Source organism: Chelonia mydas, chromosome 2 (genome assembly GCF_015237465.2).
Source record: "Chelonia mydas isolate rCheMyd1 chromosome 2, rCheMyd1.pri.v2, whole genome shotgun sequence".
Classification (NCBI taxonomy): domain Eukaryota; kingdom Metazoa; phylum Chordata; order Testudines; family Cheloniidae; genus Chelonia; species Chelonia mydas.
In genome coordinates, this window is record NC_057850.1 from 118,351,726 (window position 1) to 118,369,303 (window position 17,578).

The following is a 17,578-nucleotide window of genomic DNA, read 5'->3' on the forward strand; positions in this document are numbered from 1 at the left end:
GTGTAATGAGTACGGTGCCTTAAATCACCGTGACAGTATTAAACAAGGTTTACGAACGACTACTCAGGAAAACCCTTTCTTTCAATATGGTTTCCTGTGACTCAAACTTTTTCATATGCTTTTTTCACCCCTGAGAAGCTCCACCTCTAGTTTCAGGAGAAATGGACATGGAATGCTGCACCCTCAGGAAAAGAGGGAAGAGCAAAAAAGGGAAAGAGAGAGATATACATACTATTCCATGACCAGAACAATGTCATTTTTGGATTCAAAGGCATCATACAGCTGGATAAGGTTCACGTGGTTCAACTGGTTCATGACATTGATTTCATTCTTTACTTCTTCCTGTGAAAAGAGTAAGGAATATTATACTTGAGGCTTTTATAGCAAACACCTAACACAATGGGATAGGGTCAGTGCTTGAATTGGGGGGGATGGGTAAATACATCTTTCCCACATGCTCACCTATGCCCACTAACCCCAGCATTTTCCTTTAATGGCTGTTGTGGTGACAGGAATATTCATCCATGTTTAAGATCAGAAGGGACCATTAGATCATTTGGTCTGACCTCCTGTATAGCACAGGCCATATATGGCGATGTGACAGTCAGTGATAATGAGAAGCAGTGAGGAGAGAGCACTCTTGGCTTTCGTGGCAGTGAGGTCGGACTGATGGGGAAAATGGAGAAAGGCAGGCACTACTAATGACACAGCTGCCACACAATAATGCCTGCTTGATTTTCCTCATTAAATGAAGGTGGGGGAAGTGCCCTGAGGTTTGCAGAACGGCCAGACAAATCCCCCTCCACTCTTATGCATTGGTGACTGGAGCCCAGAAAATCCTTGCTACCAAGTCCAACAAGATGAAATCAATTAATTGCAGCAGAGTGTGCAATGCACGCCAGAGAACACATGCAAAGTCAAAAGTCGACAAACATTTTCACTAAGAAACTGTAAAGAAAATTAACAAGGAGAAAAAAAGGGGAAGAAATGAAAAGACGTGAGAAAAAGTTGGAAAAGTGAAAATTAAAAAATAAAAAGATGAAAAAACTGAAAGGAGGTTGATGAGCTGGTTGCAGTCCTGGAGGGGAAGGGAAAAGAATCTACAAACCAGCTATTACCCGACTGGTCATGTGGTATTGATGGCGTGGGGGCCATGCAGTCTATGCTTACTTTTTCTTTAGCACCTCTGGCTTTTATAATTTTTGCTGCTAACTTGAGACCTGTTGCTTTTTCTTCACATTTGTGCACCTGACCAAATCGCCCTCTAAGGGGAAAAGAAAAAAAGAAAAAAACCCTCACCATATGGGGTTGACAATGAGATAGGAATCCAGCATGGAGTCTGGATTTTAGACACTTCAGATTATTCTCTGTCCTGCATTGGCAAATCCTGATGTATGTATCATGCTGCATTTGAGTCTTTGGAATGCTATTCTAGCCCACAAATAACACCTATTACCATACGTTTAGGTACATCAAAATCACACACAGTTCTGATTGCTATTACTCTATCCATTATTTGATCCACTAATATTCACTGATTAATGAAAGCCAGTTTATGACCCGCTTAGTCACATGAGTACTCCCAGTAAAGCCAATGGGACTATTTGTGGTTAGGGCAAGAGGGTTACAACCTTGCCCTAACTACACTATACCCAATCCGTTTAATACATTCTTAGTTCTTTTCCTTTTGAAAATTCTCTTAACAAAATATGATACATGCTCCTGTTACATCATCTTCAGATACTTCCTCTGATTGGGAGGCAACTTAGATAAGCAGAATAAACTACTGTTCAGGTTCAGCACCGGCTTTTCTAGTAGACTACAGTGAATAGTCACGAGCACCCGCACTGTCATTATGGTAGGCTGTAGTGATCTGAACCATTCCTAAAGGGTACAATAGCATTTTTTTCAGTGTAACTACAAAACAGCAGTCCAGACTATGGAGCCTACTATGCTGTCACTTAGGCACTATCACAGCTATAACTTCGTTTCCACAAAATGTCATAAAACCAAAATATTTTGCAAAATTTCACAACTGTGTCCCTTCCCTGCCTCCCCTGCTACCTTCTTCCAAGAACAGTGGACTGAGGCTTGGGTCTTGTAGTTCTGGGACTAAAGGCAATAACAGTAATTTGTAAAGCTTCTTACAAACAAGGGAGGGAGAGGGCTCAAGAGCCCTACCTGAACTGTCACAGAGGTGCCCCGCCCCTGGTATTATGGTCTTCTACAGTGTTCTTGCAAGTGGTGGCCTGCCTGGGAATGCCTATGATAAAACTCTGTGTTGGAATGCACTATAATCCCCATCTGGCACTGATGCTGCAGCCTCAGGAAATTGTTTACATACCAAATATAAACCAAAGCATGAAGCCACCAAAACCTCCGCAAAAACCCACAAAAATATCAGCCTGCTGATTTTAGTCCATCTCCAATTTACAATTAGATGGCACTTTTGTGAGCTAGGCTTTAGCAAGGCATGCTGCTTCCATTCAACTGTAACATAACCCTCCATTACAATGCTATTTGCTATCTTTTCCTAGTGGCTTAAGAAAGCTCAATTTTGTGTTGACAGCGTTAGCTCCACTTACCCTCCCAGAACTTCGTTCCGGTTGACTTCATAAAAACTGTTGACCACGGCCTTTTTTGCTGAGACAATCCGGTGATCAAATGGTGCTGGAGGAGCAGGGCCATCATCTACAAAAGACAAAACAGAAAACAAAACAAAACAAAATGTTAGTACCCACATGCACCATTTATTACTTACATTAAACCCTGTTTCCTAATAAATAAAACCATCTATGGATTTAATGACCAGGTGGCAAGTTTTATTCACGGGGGCGTCTCTTTAGGACTTAGGGACAAATTTTATTCCCTGAGCACAGCCTGAGTAAATGTGATGTTTGTAAGGGAGCTATCCAAGGGACAAGAAGAAAATGAGCCCATCCTTACCGCTAGGGCAGAGAGTATTCCATCGATGATACTGCAGTACCTAGGTTTTGGCCAGTGGATCCTCATAGAACTGGACCCAGTGGCTATCCTTGTGCTCCTTCTCAAAGTCATTCTTCTACAAGCCCACTGAAAAGGCCACTGTGCAGTCCAAACGCTTCACCTTCCTACCATGGTTCTGTTGCCTTTGCGGCCTCCGTCCTATACCCGTTCCTGCCTAGGAGAATTTCCTCTTTAGCGAGGCATCATTCATTCTGCTAACGTACTGCCAAATTCTGTACCAACTATATTTGTGCCACCCCCCTGAAGACACTCACCATCCAGGAGGCACCAAGAATTCATGTGTCAGCACACTGGGCGCCCAAGTCAGGTGAGGGCAGATAGCTGGCCAGCATTACTTCATACCCACAATGGGGCATGAACAAGTGTATTGGGGGCATCACCATGTCTTCTCTCACACACTTACTAGTGCCCAGAGGTTACCAACATGGGAGTACCTGCTGCAACTTTTTAAAGGAATAGTAAGAGCCATTGTTCAGTGTGTTCTCCTCTAGCTCCACTAGGCGATTTGTCTACCTCTGCCATACCCAATGCAGAATGCCTCTAGCCTCTATCACTTCAATGGTACAGCTTTTCATTGTCCCTTGCATGGCTATTGTTCTTAAAGGCCAGGTTTAGGGCTTATCTACATTAGGGAGTTTGCACTGGCATAGCTACGTAGATGCAAAGATCCTGTGGCATCTAGAGGTTCCAGCAGTACAGGGTAGGCACTGTACATACACATCATAAGTTCCTGCCCCAAAGAGCTTACAGTCTAAATAGAGAAGGCAGACAGAAGGCTGAAAGGTGAAAGAGAGGCACAAAGGTGAAATCACTTGCTGTAAGTCATAAACCCAGGTCACCTGAGTTGCATTCTAGTGCTCTATCCACTGGACCATGCAGCCTGACTGATGCAAAAATCCCTATTGTAGACAAGCCCTTAGCCCCTAAATTTGTGTTTAGATTTTTGTGGGGTGATAAGATTTTTGTTTTATGCCCACAGTTTGTCAATTGATTTATATTCCTCGGAATGACCTTTGGCTGACCAAGGTGACAAACATTTCTACCAAGGGAAAGAAGGGCTAGAATGGTAATGTTTCTATGTGAGCTCTTTGGTTTGGAATGCTGGCTGTCTTGCGTGTGGAACTTTTTGAGCAATTTTAAAACCATTCATTACTTCAGTGAAAATGATAAAAAAGAAATCCCATGACAGCATATAGTTGGCAGGAATCCTTGGTCATTAATATAAGATTGGATTGTCCTTATTCACTGGGCATGTCCATTTTTCCAGGACACCAGCTGTGTACCCAGATTTTTTTAATGTGTTAATAACTTACATGGCCAGTGAGTTAGTTCATGGTCAAGGAATTGTAGAAAGCTAAGGCTCCTGGAATTCTGCCACCTACTTTGGATTCTGCAGGGGTTGAATTGCAGACTTTAAACATGGGCCTTTCCATGTTACTGAGGCCTATAACATGCAAAAAAGTTCTCTTCCTCTTGAGCAAGGATTTGACCCTGAAGAGCTGCAAACTTCCAGTGTATACTTTATAACAACATAAGAAAACAGGTTTCCAAGAGAGAGTGAAATATTACCATTTCTGGGCTAAAAAATGTTAACTTCATAACTGTTAAGGCCTGAAAGGACCAGTACGAGCCTCTAGTCTGACCTGCGATATCAACTGCTTTCAGCCAGATTTCCCCAAGATACTTTATACTTTCCAACTCTCAGAACAGAATACTCTAAAAACAAAGGTCAGATCAGATCCTCAGCTGATAAAAAATTAACATAACTCTACTGAAGTAAATGGAGTGACACCGATTTGCATCAACTAGGGCTCTGGCCCCTATGAACAAATGGTTTTGCTCATAGTTACGATACATATGCCTTTTTTTTAAGCAAAAGCTATTTCCTACCAATTACAGTCACCACATCTTCTATAGATGCCTCTGCTTGATTATCACTCTCTGTACCAGTGGAATCAGCTGCCTTTGGTTTGTCTTGTGGAGTATTTGGTTTAATGGCCTCTTTACGTTTACATTTGTCACCAGCACTCTCTGCGTCTACCCTGCTCTTTTTGTTGTCAGCTTTGATTAGACCTTCATCATTCACTCGACGCTTACTGCTGCCTCTATGCTCAAGCTGGCAGGTCTGCTCAGGGTTCTGGGAGAACGTCCCTGATGGTTTGCTTCCTGTGCCTTTTTCACTGCCTTTACACCTGCAAGACAAAGCATTACATTACATTGGTATAAACTTAAAGCAGAATGAACTTAGAACTAAAGGTGAGAAATTCCAGGGGCACGCTGCATTTAAATAAAATTTATTTATTTTTGCTTTATGGTGTAAAGTAATAATGGTAACTAACTAGGGTAAGCTTCCTTTTGTAGAATAAAATAATCCTGACAGCAGAAAATTTCCTATTTCTGAAACAATGGCCTGAATTCTGCCGATTTCATATATGACTATCAACCACATCTTTAAAGTAGTGGGAGAACTCTCTTTGTTTACAAAGATCCTTGAGAGCTTGAACCACTTATCTCTGAAGGTCTATAAATAATGCAGCACAGAAAGAATTACAGTAAAAGAGCTTATCAATTTAGTTCCCTGGGCAAGTGTCACAGTTTTATGTTATCACGTGTATTATTAGATATTGCAGTGCAATTCCAAACCAGCACACTCTCTATTCTAACCTTACTTTGGCCACAGGTTACATGGTGTGGAACATAAACATGACACAGAAGGGGAGGATGCTTCTTAGAGATGAAGAACTGTTGAATATCCAGCTGCCCTTTCTTTGTTCCAGACCTTCTTTCTGAGCAAATGGCAAACATGTAAGACAGTACTGGTTTTGCCATGTGTGGCAGGTTGTCAATTTGGAGACAGAGACAGTCTGTTAAACCCACTTTCATTTGGATATCGGGCTGGATTTATGACATAGCTCCCAAATAAATATTGCTAATATACTTACTTGATTTAATGCTTGAAATAAATGGCTTTCTGGAATATGGGTTTTTAAGAATAGACTAATATACGCTTTGGGTTTTAAATCTTACCTTTGAAGCCGTGCATCTTGTCCCTGGCTTTCTGTTGGACCCTCATCATCCTCTGCCTCATGTTCATTTTGGGAAGCAGTTGCTGATTCTTCTTCCTCTTCTCCACAGTGACCAGCATCATCCTCTTCTTCTTTCTCCTCTTGCCTTTCTTCTTCAGGGACTTGCTGTCCACCAGCCCTCTTCACACCTTCCAGGGATTCACTTTCCTTCTCTTCATCTTGCCCTGTTATCCTTTGGTTATCATCAACAGCAACCTCTGCTCCTTGGCTCTTTCCTGTACTGAAGGATGTTTGAACAGAGCTCTTTGTGTGTTCCTTCTGGCTTTTCAAAGCTAAATCCTCTTCCTTGTCCTTTGGCCCTTGAGATTTGGGAGAACTCCTTTGAACCAAAAAAGCACTTGCCTTTTCAGTATTTTCTTTATTGAGCATATGGACCGTTTCTTTGTGAGGGCAGGACTGGTTTTCCTGGTTGGCTCCCTCTGGAAACAATCAGAGAATACCAAGCATATTAACTAAGGACTTACGTAATTACCATGATTTCCATTACTTACTGAGTAGGCACCTGCTTTTCTCCTCCACTTTCCAAGGTCAATGGAAATGTTTTCTAAGCAATAGTAATGGTCATGAGCTTTCAAGCAAAGTATAATTTTTTTAAAAACCCATTATATAAAACATCTATAGATTCTTGGCCTTCAGATGTAGCCCTTTCAGATATTTTTCTTACTTAAACTCATGGTGAACTAAGTCTAGTTTAATAAAATATTCAAGCAAAAGCACCTTCTTGGAAAGTTTATGACCATGTACAAAGGCAAGGTAACACATAATGCACTGAAAGTAACAGAGTAAATAAACCTTCAGTGTCTAGGTGCCGACTGGGCAACCCTTTCTCATGTTGGTGAGCACTTGTTCACAAGATTAGCCCCAATGATTTCAGCCAGACTACTCATATGAGTAAGTGCCTACCTGTATGAGTAAGTAAGGGTTCCACAACTGAGCCCTTAGACACTATACAGAGTGAAAACTCTAACCTGTGGAATCAGGTGGTTTCTTCTTTTTTATAGACTTTGTTCCCTTCGCACTTAAACATGACTTCTCCTTTTCTTTCTGATCCCCAATGGCCTGTAGGAATGCAAGCAATACATTAGTCAGTGTGCACAACATTCACATTGCACTGTTATTTGCAAAACTGCATTCCCTCTTTTGAACCAAACCAAACATTTTGCATGGATTAATTCAAAATCTACCTTTAAGTGTTATTGACAGTACTCATGATGTATCTCAGTTTTAGGTGCCATTGACCTGATTCTGTTTGTACCAATGTAAATCAGGAGTAACTCACTGGATTGAAATCAATGGAGTTACACTAATGTAAAAATAGTATAGAAAAAATCAGAATGAAGCCTCCTGGGCTGACAAATAATCTACAAGAAAAATAACTTACCAGCTTTTAAAAATTAGGTTGGTTAGTCTAAAACACAGTTTATATTTATTGTGCTGGTAAAATATTCAGTAATAGCCTTACTGATAGATCTGAAATAGATTTGTGCTGTTAAACAACATCTGGTAACTTCTGTAGATGCATCCGATGAAGTGAGCTGTAGCTCGCGAAAGCTTATGCTCAAATAAATTGGTTAGTCTCTAAGGTGCCACGAGTACTCCTTTTCTTTTTGCGAATACAGACTAACACGGCTGCTACTCTGAATTCTGTAGATGAAAGAGACAAGCTTCCAAGCCACACAGAGCTCTTCTTCAGGTCTTCTTCAGCAGACACGAAGAAGAGCTCTGTGTGGCTCGAAAGCTTGTCTCTCTCACCAACAGAAGTTGGTCCAATAAAAGATATTACTACACCTTGTCTCGCTAGTATCCTCGGACTAACATGGCTATAACTACACTACATACAACATCTGGTAACAGCATTTTTAATAATTTATTGCAAGCTGATAAAACAGTTACCAGGAATCAAAGGATATAAAACCCTAATCTTAGCTTTGTAGCCTACTATGTCTATATTCTACAATGTTATACTGACATCTAGAGGAGTTTTGTACTGAACAGACATCCCATAAAACTTAACTATTATTGTTACATTTACAGCTATGTAATAATATATCTATGGAATTTGTTCATTGTCTTTTTCTTTAAATATTCTTAATGTATGAGTAAAATGGTAACATTACGATCTGTGACATAAATGATTCATCAATATTCCATTTTTCTCTAGCTCCCTCCTAACCTCTACATAGTAAAAATGAAATGTATATATTGTTAATCATAGAAATGGGTCCAAAAAGGTGTAAATCATTAGATACTTCCAAGTAACTTTCAGAAGGATTTCTTCCAGATTAGGCTGTTACTCTGACTCTTTCTCTTTGAATCACCCACTAAAATAGCTTGATACCTATTTCTGCTGAGTATACTGGACCATTTGCCTTATTCATGCAAGTAATCCTACTGTTTACTCATGGGAGTCAAATGAGCATGACTTGATGCCAGAACTATATACACTCCCTGGTTGCTTCTTTATAGGATGTTTTTTATATACAAAACTAAACAGAACTGTGCAGATAACAGGAATCAAATGAAAACTACATGTACTCTCTAAAGCTACTGTATCTAAAGCATACTGAACTCGACAGGAAACGAAGAGAAATAATAAAAAAAGAAATTGTATGAAAGGAGTTGGAAATGGTGAGATACAGAGTTTGCATCTACAGCTAGCCTGGCTATTACAAAAAATCCCTATCCATAACAGACAGGGAATCTGTGCTGTAAGAACTGTGACTGGCAACTGTTTTGAATACAGTTGTTCCTAGCAGCATTCAAGCTATAACATGAAGCTATAAATATGAGCACATAACTCCCCCCAAAAAACAAGCTAGAGCCTTGTCAGCTAAGATGCTCAATGAACCTAAATCTAAGAATGCTCCATGAATCTAAATTCTGAAGTGATCATAAAGAATTGGTCATTGCTTGCTTTGGTTTTCCGCTCTGCAATGAAAAGTGCTAAAAGAGGTAGGGCAAAACCTTAGACCGAGAAGTTAATGCAATTACTAATGCACTCTGATTCCTGTAAGTATGCCCTCCCGGCAATGTTGATGAGGACACTGACTATAATCAAATATAGTCAGCTGGGCAAATAACCATGCAAGTGGACTTCAAGAACTTTTGTACATGGAGCCAAATTTCATTTCTGCTTCCAAAAATAATTTCAGGTATACAGTGCTTTCTTACTAAATATTCTTGCAGTCTGCAGGTGTGAAAAATGGAAGGCAGCTTTTGAAAATCTGCCTGGTAGAGATTTGGATGATGCTGAGTATCTGCAACTGCTTGACAGCTCCATAAATCACTACAGTATTTATTCAAACATAGTTTTTGAACACTTATATTTTAGCAGGGGTTGAGGAGCTCATGCTCATTTAAGTGAAAAAACTAATCCAGCTGGTACAAAATGAAATAGGTTGAAGCATTTACTTGCATCCTTCAGACTCAGTAAGTATCGGTTGTTTGTGACCAATAAGTTGCACATTGTAAGGCCACTAGGATGAAGTACAATTAATGCCACAACTGGAACTATGAGAGAGAGTACCCATAGTACATACAGGAAGTTAAGCTGTACACTTGAGGTTTTTGCCATTACAGGTAGATTGTGCCTTGTGTTTGACTTGTCAAATCTTAGCTTAGGGGTAAAAATATGAACTTTCAGTCATCGCTTTTTCTCAAAGTGCCAGATTGTGCCTGGCTCCTTTAGAGCTGGCTGGGACCGGGGGAGTAGATGGAGTGTCCTTCAAAAAGGGTGGACCAGTTAGGGTGGCCAGGTGTCCGGTTTTCGACTGGAAAGTCCGGTTGAAAAGGAGACCTGACAGTCAGATCTACTTATTGGACACCCAAAGCCCGGTTACTGCGGCCAGGGGAGGCAAGGAGGCACTGAGTTATCACCCGTGCCAGCCTCTACTGAGCCAGGGCCGGCTCCTACCTGCATCAGGCGGCTGCAGCTCCCAATCCTGGCTCTGCAGGCGATGGGGGAGAGGGGAAAAGCAGTGAATGACAGACGGAGGGGGAAAGAGGAGTGAATGGGGGGCAGGGCCTCAGGGGCAAGGGGCAATGGCAGGGGCAGGGCCTTGGGGGAAGAGGTGGGGCAGGGGCGGGGCGTCAGGGGTAAAAGGCGGGGTAGGGGAGACTCCAGCAGGTGTGCCCAGTTTTTAAATATTACAAAGTTGGCAACCCTAGGACTAGTGGCTGTATTCTGTGGGAGCTGCAGGAGGCCCTGCACTTTTGTGAGGCACAAGTTCTTATTGGGAGTGTGACTCCTCTGCACCCCAAGGCAGAGCAATGCCTTAACATTGGGATTTTCAAAGGAGAGGGAATTAGCCGACCGATTCTCTTTGAATTGGAATAGGATCTGAACATCTAACTCCGTTAGACTCCTTTGAAAATGTCACCCTAAAGGCACAACTCATTCCTCTGCAATACCCAAAATGTAATAGCTACTGTACTATGGATACCTACGGATCCTATTTGCCCCATGAGATACTGCTTCCTGAGCTGTTAAGGGTGCTTCTAAGGATCCCTCTAATCCAAACCCTTACAGGGAGGTTTTAGCCTTTCATTTGGGTGATTTCTTCTCTCACAATTTCTAAAATTATAGGAAACAATTTTCTTAGTCTTGGGTTTCTACAGTCTAAAGCATCTCAGACTGGCATGGAAATTATGCAAACAATTAAAAAAAAAAGAATTTCATATGCACAACGAGGTTTACAGCATCATCTGTTCTCCCCATCCACGGGAGGCCAAAGCTTCCAATGCTGTTTTCATTCTTCATCCAGAATTGCCCCAAAGGGAAATATTAAAGGTTACATTTTGTGTGCTTAAAAATATGCACAAGCAAAAAGGTGTGTGCATGAACACAAGTTGGGGTTATGCGGACAAAAAACATTTTCCAGGCATAAACTTGTGCTTCCAACATCCACCATGTTCAGACTCCATGCAACACAGACAGAGCATATGTAATGGCAGCAGAATAACATGGTAGCAGAATAAAGACTCTTTATAAACCTACAGTATGGACTGATGCATAAGACTATTTTAGAAACTATTCAGAGTTGCATTAGAAACTACGTGATGAAAAAAATCTTAGTAATTAGGCGTAAAGCAATCATAAAAGATATAAATATGTATTTTAAAAGCAATTTCAGATTCAGTCAGAAATTAATGTAATGCTTTTTATGAACATCTGACTCCTTTTTAATGAGCTGTGCTGTACTTAAATTCTTTCTTTATACTGCACCAGGGCTAACTTTGGAATGTTTTTCTATCTAACTTTCAACTTTTCTTATTCACCTAATAAAACCCTTTGATTTTCTTCCCACTGCAGGCAACCTTATAATAAATAGCTTCATGAAGCAGCCCTAAGGTTTTAATTAGATCTCCTTTGTGACTCCATCACATTTCTTCTGATGCCAAAAGGTACTATTTTGTTGCTTCAGTTTGATCCCATTCAACAGGTTGTAATATATAGAAATTTGCATATGTAAAAATACATTTTCTATTCATTGACTCATAGGCTTATAGACTTTGATGTCAGAAGGGATGATCATGATCATCCAGTCTGACCTCTTGCATATTGCAGGCCACAGAACCTCACCCACTCACTTCTGTAGTAGGCCTATTACTAAGGCTACGATTTAGTCACACGTATTTTTAGTGAAAGTCATGGACAGGTCACAGGCAATAAACCAAAATTCATGGCTGTGACCTGTCCATGACTTATATTATAAATACCCCTGACTAAATCTTGGGGAGCCGTTGCTGGAGGGGAGCCGGAGGGCTGCTGCTGTGCGGGATCGGGGGGGTGGGCTGGGTGGGTTGGGCTGGGGCCAGCAGCTCAGGCTGCCCGGGGACCGCTGCTGTGGGTTGTGACAGTGGCTGCTCCAGCTGCCACAGGAACTGCTGCTCCGGCGGTCCCCAGGGCCAGCCACACAGGCTGCTGCTCAGGCAGTTCCGGGGCCAGCTGCCCAGGGACCACTGTTCCCTCTAATTTTTCCCACTCATGTGTGGAATGAATTTTGTTATGTGCAACAATATGGCGGTGATGGGGCCGAGGGGTTCAGAATGTGGGAGGGGGCTCAGGGCTGGGGCAGAGGGTTGGGGTGAGGGCTCCGGCTGGAGGTGCGGGCTCTGGGGTGGGGGAATGAGGGGCTCAGGGCTGGGGCAGTGGGTTGGGATGTGGGAGGGGGAGGGCTCTGGCTGGGTGCGGGGAGGGGCCGAGGATGAGGGGTTTGGGGTGCAGGCTGCCCTGCGGCTACAGCGGGGAGAGAGGACTCCCCCTGGGGCTGAGTTGAGGCCAGGGGAGGGGTGTCCCTCCCTCAGTCATGGCAGGTCCCGGCTGGGCGGGTTCCCTGAGCACTTGCGCGGCACTAAATAGGCTGCTGCGCAGTTTACAGGGAACTTAGCTGGGGACCACCTGAGCAGCAGCTGGTGCGGCTGGCCCCGGGTACTGCCTGAGCAGCGGCTGGTGCAGCTGGCCCTGGGGCTGCTCCAGCAGTGGCTGCAGAGCTGCTCCAGCAGCAAATGGTATGGTTGTTCCCTGGACCACCTGAGCAGCTGGCCCTGGAGACAGCTACTTGGGTGGCCCTGGGGTCAGCCATATTGGCCACTGCAGAAGTCACAGAGGTTGCAGAAAGTCACAGAATCAGTTACTTCCATGACCTCCATGACAAACATGGAGCCTAACCTCTGGCTGAGTTACTGAAGTCCTCAAATCTTGACTTACAGACTTCAAATTACAGAGAGGCCAATTTACTCTAGTTCAAATCAGCAAGTGACCCATGTCCCATGCTGCAGAGGAAGGAGAAACCCCCAGGGTCTCTGCCAATCTGATCTGGGGAAAAATTCCTTCTCAACCCCAAATATGGTGATCAGTTAGACCGTGAGTATGTGGGCAAGACCCACCAGCCAGACACCTTGGAAAGAATTCTCTGTAGTGACTCAGAGTGCTACCCATCTAGTGTCCCATCTCCAACTGTTGGAGATATTTCCTAATAACAGTAACAGATGGACGTCATTAGTGTCTGTGTTAGGGATGTCCAAGATAGTTCACATAGATTTATTAGGATTGGCTATCCAGCTTTTATGTAAGAGCTGAACATTACCCAGGAATAGACATGACTGAGTTACTTGATCTGTGAGATGACACTGAGTACTTGAGCCAGTCATTATCACCCAGTGCTATGTCATGGATTTTACTACATAAGCACTGGTATGTAGGCCACTCTCTACATGTACATATTTCTATATACAACAACTTGTTGTATATGATTGAATCCTCAATATACTAACTTTTGGAATCAGAATATATGTAATGCCTTCTTTTCCTGAGAAAGTATTTGGCTCCATAACTCTCTACCTATCCTGGAACAGCTGGAATCCACTCTCTCCACTTCAATTTCCCTCCTCAAAGCACTCTTTGTCTGCAAAGACAGGCAATGTTAAATGACCTGTGAATGAAATTCTGATACTTATTATATACATGAAACAAAACACACACACTCCACTGTCATATGGTAAATCTGCTTCCATGTCTGATAGCACTCAGTGTAATTGAATAATTATTTATTGCTTGTCTGCGAAGGCCGTAAGCACCTAGATGCAGAAATCTTCTCTCTTCCATGTTCTTCATAGTGCTGAGTGCACTCTCAAATAAATAATTATTCTGTATATGCTAATTTCAAGTCATAACATCTATTCAGCCATATCAAAGAATGTAAAGTATGATTCCATACTAGGATATACATGAGAATGCATATGTGGCCAACAGCCCTGAAATAACTTGGCAACAACGACAGAATTTACTAGGAAATTTGCATCAAGCCACCCATCACATACCAAGAATTTACAAGGAAATGTGCATCAAGCCACCCATCACATACCAAGAAATCTTGGAATGCACTTCACTGTACTCAAGCTTAAAGAACAAAAAATCAAGAAGATAGAAACAGCAAATATATGAGTAAACAAATATATCGCAGTCCATCAAAATTAAAATGATGCTCCTCACTTGTTATTAAAAGATATTAGTTCAGCAGTGCAGTGCACTTCTAATACTGTCACAGTAAAACCACAGTTGGAACCATGCCTAAATATAGCCCCAATACCTCAAGTAGGAGGTTAGCAATCAGGATGGGAGATCAAAGACAGCCTATGGGAAAATGAGGGCTCTTAGTAAATTTTTCAACATGCAAAGCTAACAGCTGGCTCTAAAATACTATATGTAAAGACTATTTTACTGTGAAACTCTAATTTAGAAACATGCAGGGTGGAACTGGCACTTTGCAAGACAGCCCTCATCAAGGGTAGTGCATAGCTACACTGCCCCAGGGGCGGGGTTGGGACCGAACTATGACTGAGAGTCACAGTTCAGTCATTACTTCCCCTTTGCTCCCTTTGAACCAGACTTTTTCTTCCACAGCTTACCTCTCCCAATGCACAGGCTCAGCTATGTTGGGTGATGAGTGAAGCCAAGGCTCTGTCCACTTCTTGAACCTGCCTGCCCACTTCCCATCCACCTGTATGGTAGAGGGAGTAGCTATCCCGTGGCAACTGCTCTTCTCCCTTCCCTTCCCTCCTCTGCTAGGGAGGATCTCTAGCAAAGTGAGTAGCCTGCCTATGGGAGTAAAGGGGTTCTTAATGCCCTCTTATTCCCTGTGTAGGTGTCCAGGCTCACAATCTGAGTCTGTAACATGCACTCGGATATATTAAAAGAAGCACAACACAACTTACTTGTAATAATAATAATGAACTGCTTTTAAACATTTTGATTTTCGCCATGAATACTAGTCGCTATCACTTCAGAGAGCAGTCATCTGTAGATGGATTTTACAAGTAGTTGATGAAGATACTTCTAATGGCTCCGGAGGACATGCAATAGTACAGAAACAGCAGCCACTGGAATCAGTGGATACTGACCTTTGCTATAACCTGAGTATTAACCATGTGTAACCCTCACCTATGTCAGGTGACTGGGACTAGGAAATAAACCAATCTATTTACCATCACTTGTGTGTGTCAGACCTTTATTACAAACACCTCGGTATATTACTATTTGCATGGGCCCATCAGCTGCATGTGTACCTAAATCAGATCATGAAGAACTTGCTCTGTACAATACTCCAGAATTATCGACAGAAGGGCTTATTTTCCCCTGTGGACTGCAACCTTGTCACAGCTTAGGTTGAAGAGGATAGAGGAGAAGAGATCCATCCTGAAGGCCAAGCAATAGTGGCCCTTTTCTTACTGTAGTATAAATAACATTGAGTTTCACCTGTCAGACCATCTCAGGCAATCTTTTGCTACAAGAGCAATTAAGCAGCTGGCCTTGTCAGAAGACATTTCTCAGCTTTACTGATTCATCTGAGTCAAGCATGCATTGTCATGCATGGCAGGTATGTCCAGACTTCTCCATGCACTGTTTTAGGGGAAAGCTTTCCGTCGGGACTTTTCCAAATGGTTACAGACTTCAAAACCATCCCCTACATCTTTGATGATTCCTTTTAACTGGATTTCCACACACAGGCTCGCTTCCTAATTACGCACTTTATTTTATGAGCAAAGGGTTTTTTGTTTGTTTGTTTGTTTGTTTGTTTTTAAAGATCTGGGATTTCTTTATTTTCCCTATGTAGAAACACTTTTTCCTGCAGCACCTTGTCATGAGGGCAACAAAACTCTGAATGGAATGTGCTTGGAATGGCCCCAGGGTCCACTGAGGCTGCTGCGCAGCCAGTCTTTGCTCCTCATCAGTAGTGTGTTTGTGCAGGACGAGGGATGTTGCCAGAATGACACCAAATTAATTTAACTCAGAGAAACTACTCTCGTCATTCAAAGACAGGATGGTAGAGACCCAGCAATGAACTAAAATTCTATTGGCAATCCAAAGAAAGATGGACATATTGAACGAAATATTCAAATGTATTATAAATTACATATAAAGAACTAGCTCACTCCCAGGTGGGCTGTCACCTGAGAACTGGTTAATTTCTAAAACCTGGTGACCTGCAAAAGGAGGATTTCCCACCCCTGTGAGGGGGAGCAGATCAGGACTCTTGCCTAGCCCAAGTCCATCCTGCCCCTACTTCCTCAATTCCAGGAGCCCTCTCTTTCCCACCTGCCCACTCTCCTGACATAACCTGTCTCCTTTCATCACAGTTCCCAGCTGCCTCTTATCTCAGAAGGTCATTCTAGGCTTGAGGAAGAGTCATAATGGACCCCAAAAATGGTGTCCATTTTCTTAGTGTGCTATAAATTATTGCACAGCAATGCATCACAAAAACCTAGAGAAATGAGCTCATGATCTATCTCAGGGCCAGCCCACAACATTTTGGCACCTGAGGCGGGGAGCTCAAATGAAACCCCCATGCCCCCTCGCTTGGGCCAAAACTTTGAAAGGTCTCAATTCTGCCCTCTTCCTGTTCTACTCTGCTACCTACCCCAGTAAAGAAGAACTAACAACTTAAAATGCCTTGTTCAAAAAATTTAAGTAACACTTAACTTTCAAACACCTGAACAGCACATATAACTTTTCTTGTCTGCAGAGTAAACACTGGCATTTTTATCTTTTTTTGATTCATAATCAAAGTGGTGCTTTCCATGCCTTCTTGGTTGCAAAGATTTGAACTGCTTCCTGCTGAAGGTCCACAGTCTGGGCCAGCTCATACTCTATTGAGATGGTTGCAAGGCTGACCAGCCTCTCCTGTGTCATTTGTGGAGCGTAGATGTGTTTTTATTAACTTCAGCTTGGAGAAGCTGCGTTCTCCACTGGCAACTGTTACAGGAAGTGTTAGAAGTTTGCGCAGAGCAACAAAAGCATTTGGAAAGAGGGTGGTCCTCTTATTTGTGCACATATATTCCAGAACAGCCTTTGGGGTTGATTCTGCTGAAATGTATCTTGAAAGGGCTTTCAGTTCATCACCTAAATCACTCGCATCAATATCACACATGTCATCATGTGTCAACACTGTCTCTAGTGCCCGGCATTGTTGGTGTAGGTCTTCTTCAGGTATAGTGAGGAGTTTTGGAATATCATACAACATCCCAAATATATTGCTGTGTTCCTTGAGCTGCATGAAACGTTCTTCAACTGACTGTATTGCACAATCTAGCACCTGGTTAGAGAATTCAATTTTGCATTGTTGTTTGGGGTCTCTTATGGGATTATCCCGTGCCTCGTAATCAAAATGTCTTCTTCGGTGACTCTTGTATTCTTGAATGGGTGGGAAATTAGCTTCAGTGTGAAGTTCCTCTGCCAACTTCTGTGCACTCTTCAGAACATTTTGAAATCCGTCATCTGACCGGTAAGACTGTAGGTATGACTTTGCTTTGTCCAGTTGTTCCATTGCTCCAGATATATCAAGGTCAACACCTTGGAGTCTCTTGCTTACAACATTTATTTCAAACAGTATGTCATGCCACAACAATAAGCCACACAGAAATTTGAAGTTATGTATGTTTCTGGTGATTCCATTTCCCTCTGCCACAGTTCGTGTCATAGCATTATC

At 42.4% G+C, this 17,578-nt stretch overlaps 1 protein-coding gene across 1 annotated transcript in view; it reads right to left on the reverse strand.

Moving 5' to 3' along the window:
• Positions 1 to 17,578, reverse strand: part of MYLK4 (myosin light chain kinase family member 4) — a 38,371-nt gene that overhangs the window by 12,990 nt on the left and 7,803 nt on the right. Inside the window, exons 2-7 of the mRNA XM_027821326.3 lie at positions 7,061 to 7,151; positions 6,034 to 6,511; positions 4,897 to 5,198; positions 2,586 to 2,691; positions 1,171 to 1,264; positions 233 to 342 (exon numbers count right to left, since the gene is read on the reverse strand). Of these exons, the coding sequence (XP_027677127.2) occupies positions 233 to 342; positions 1,171 to 1,264; positions 2,586 to 2,691; positions 4,897 to 5,198; positions 6,034 to 6,511; positions 7,061 to 7,151 (1,181 nt within the window). The remainder of the gene's footprint in view (positions 1 to 232; positions 343 to 1,170; positions 1,265 to 2,585; positions 2,692 to 4,896; positions 5,199 to 6,033; positions 6,512 to 7,060; positions 7,152 to 17,578) is intronic.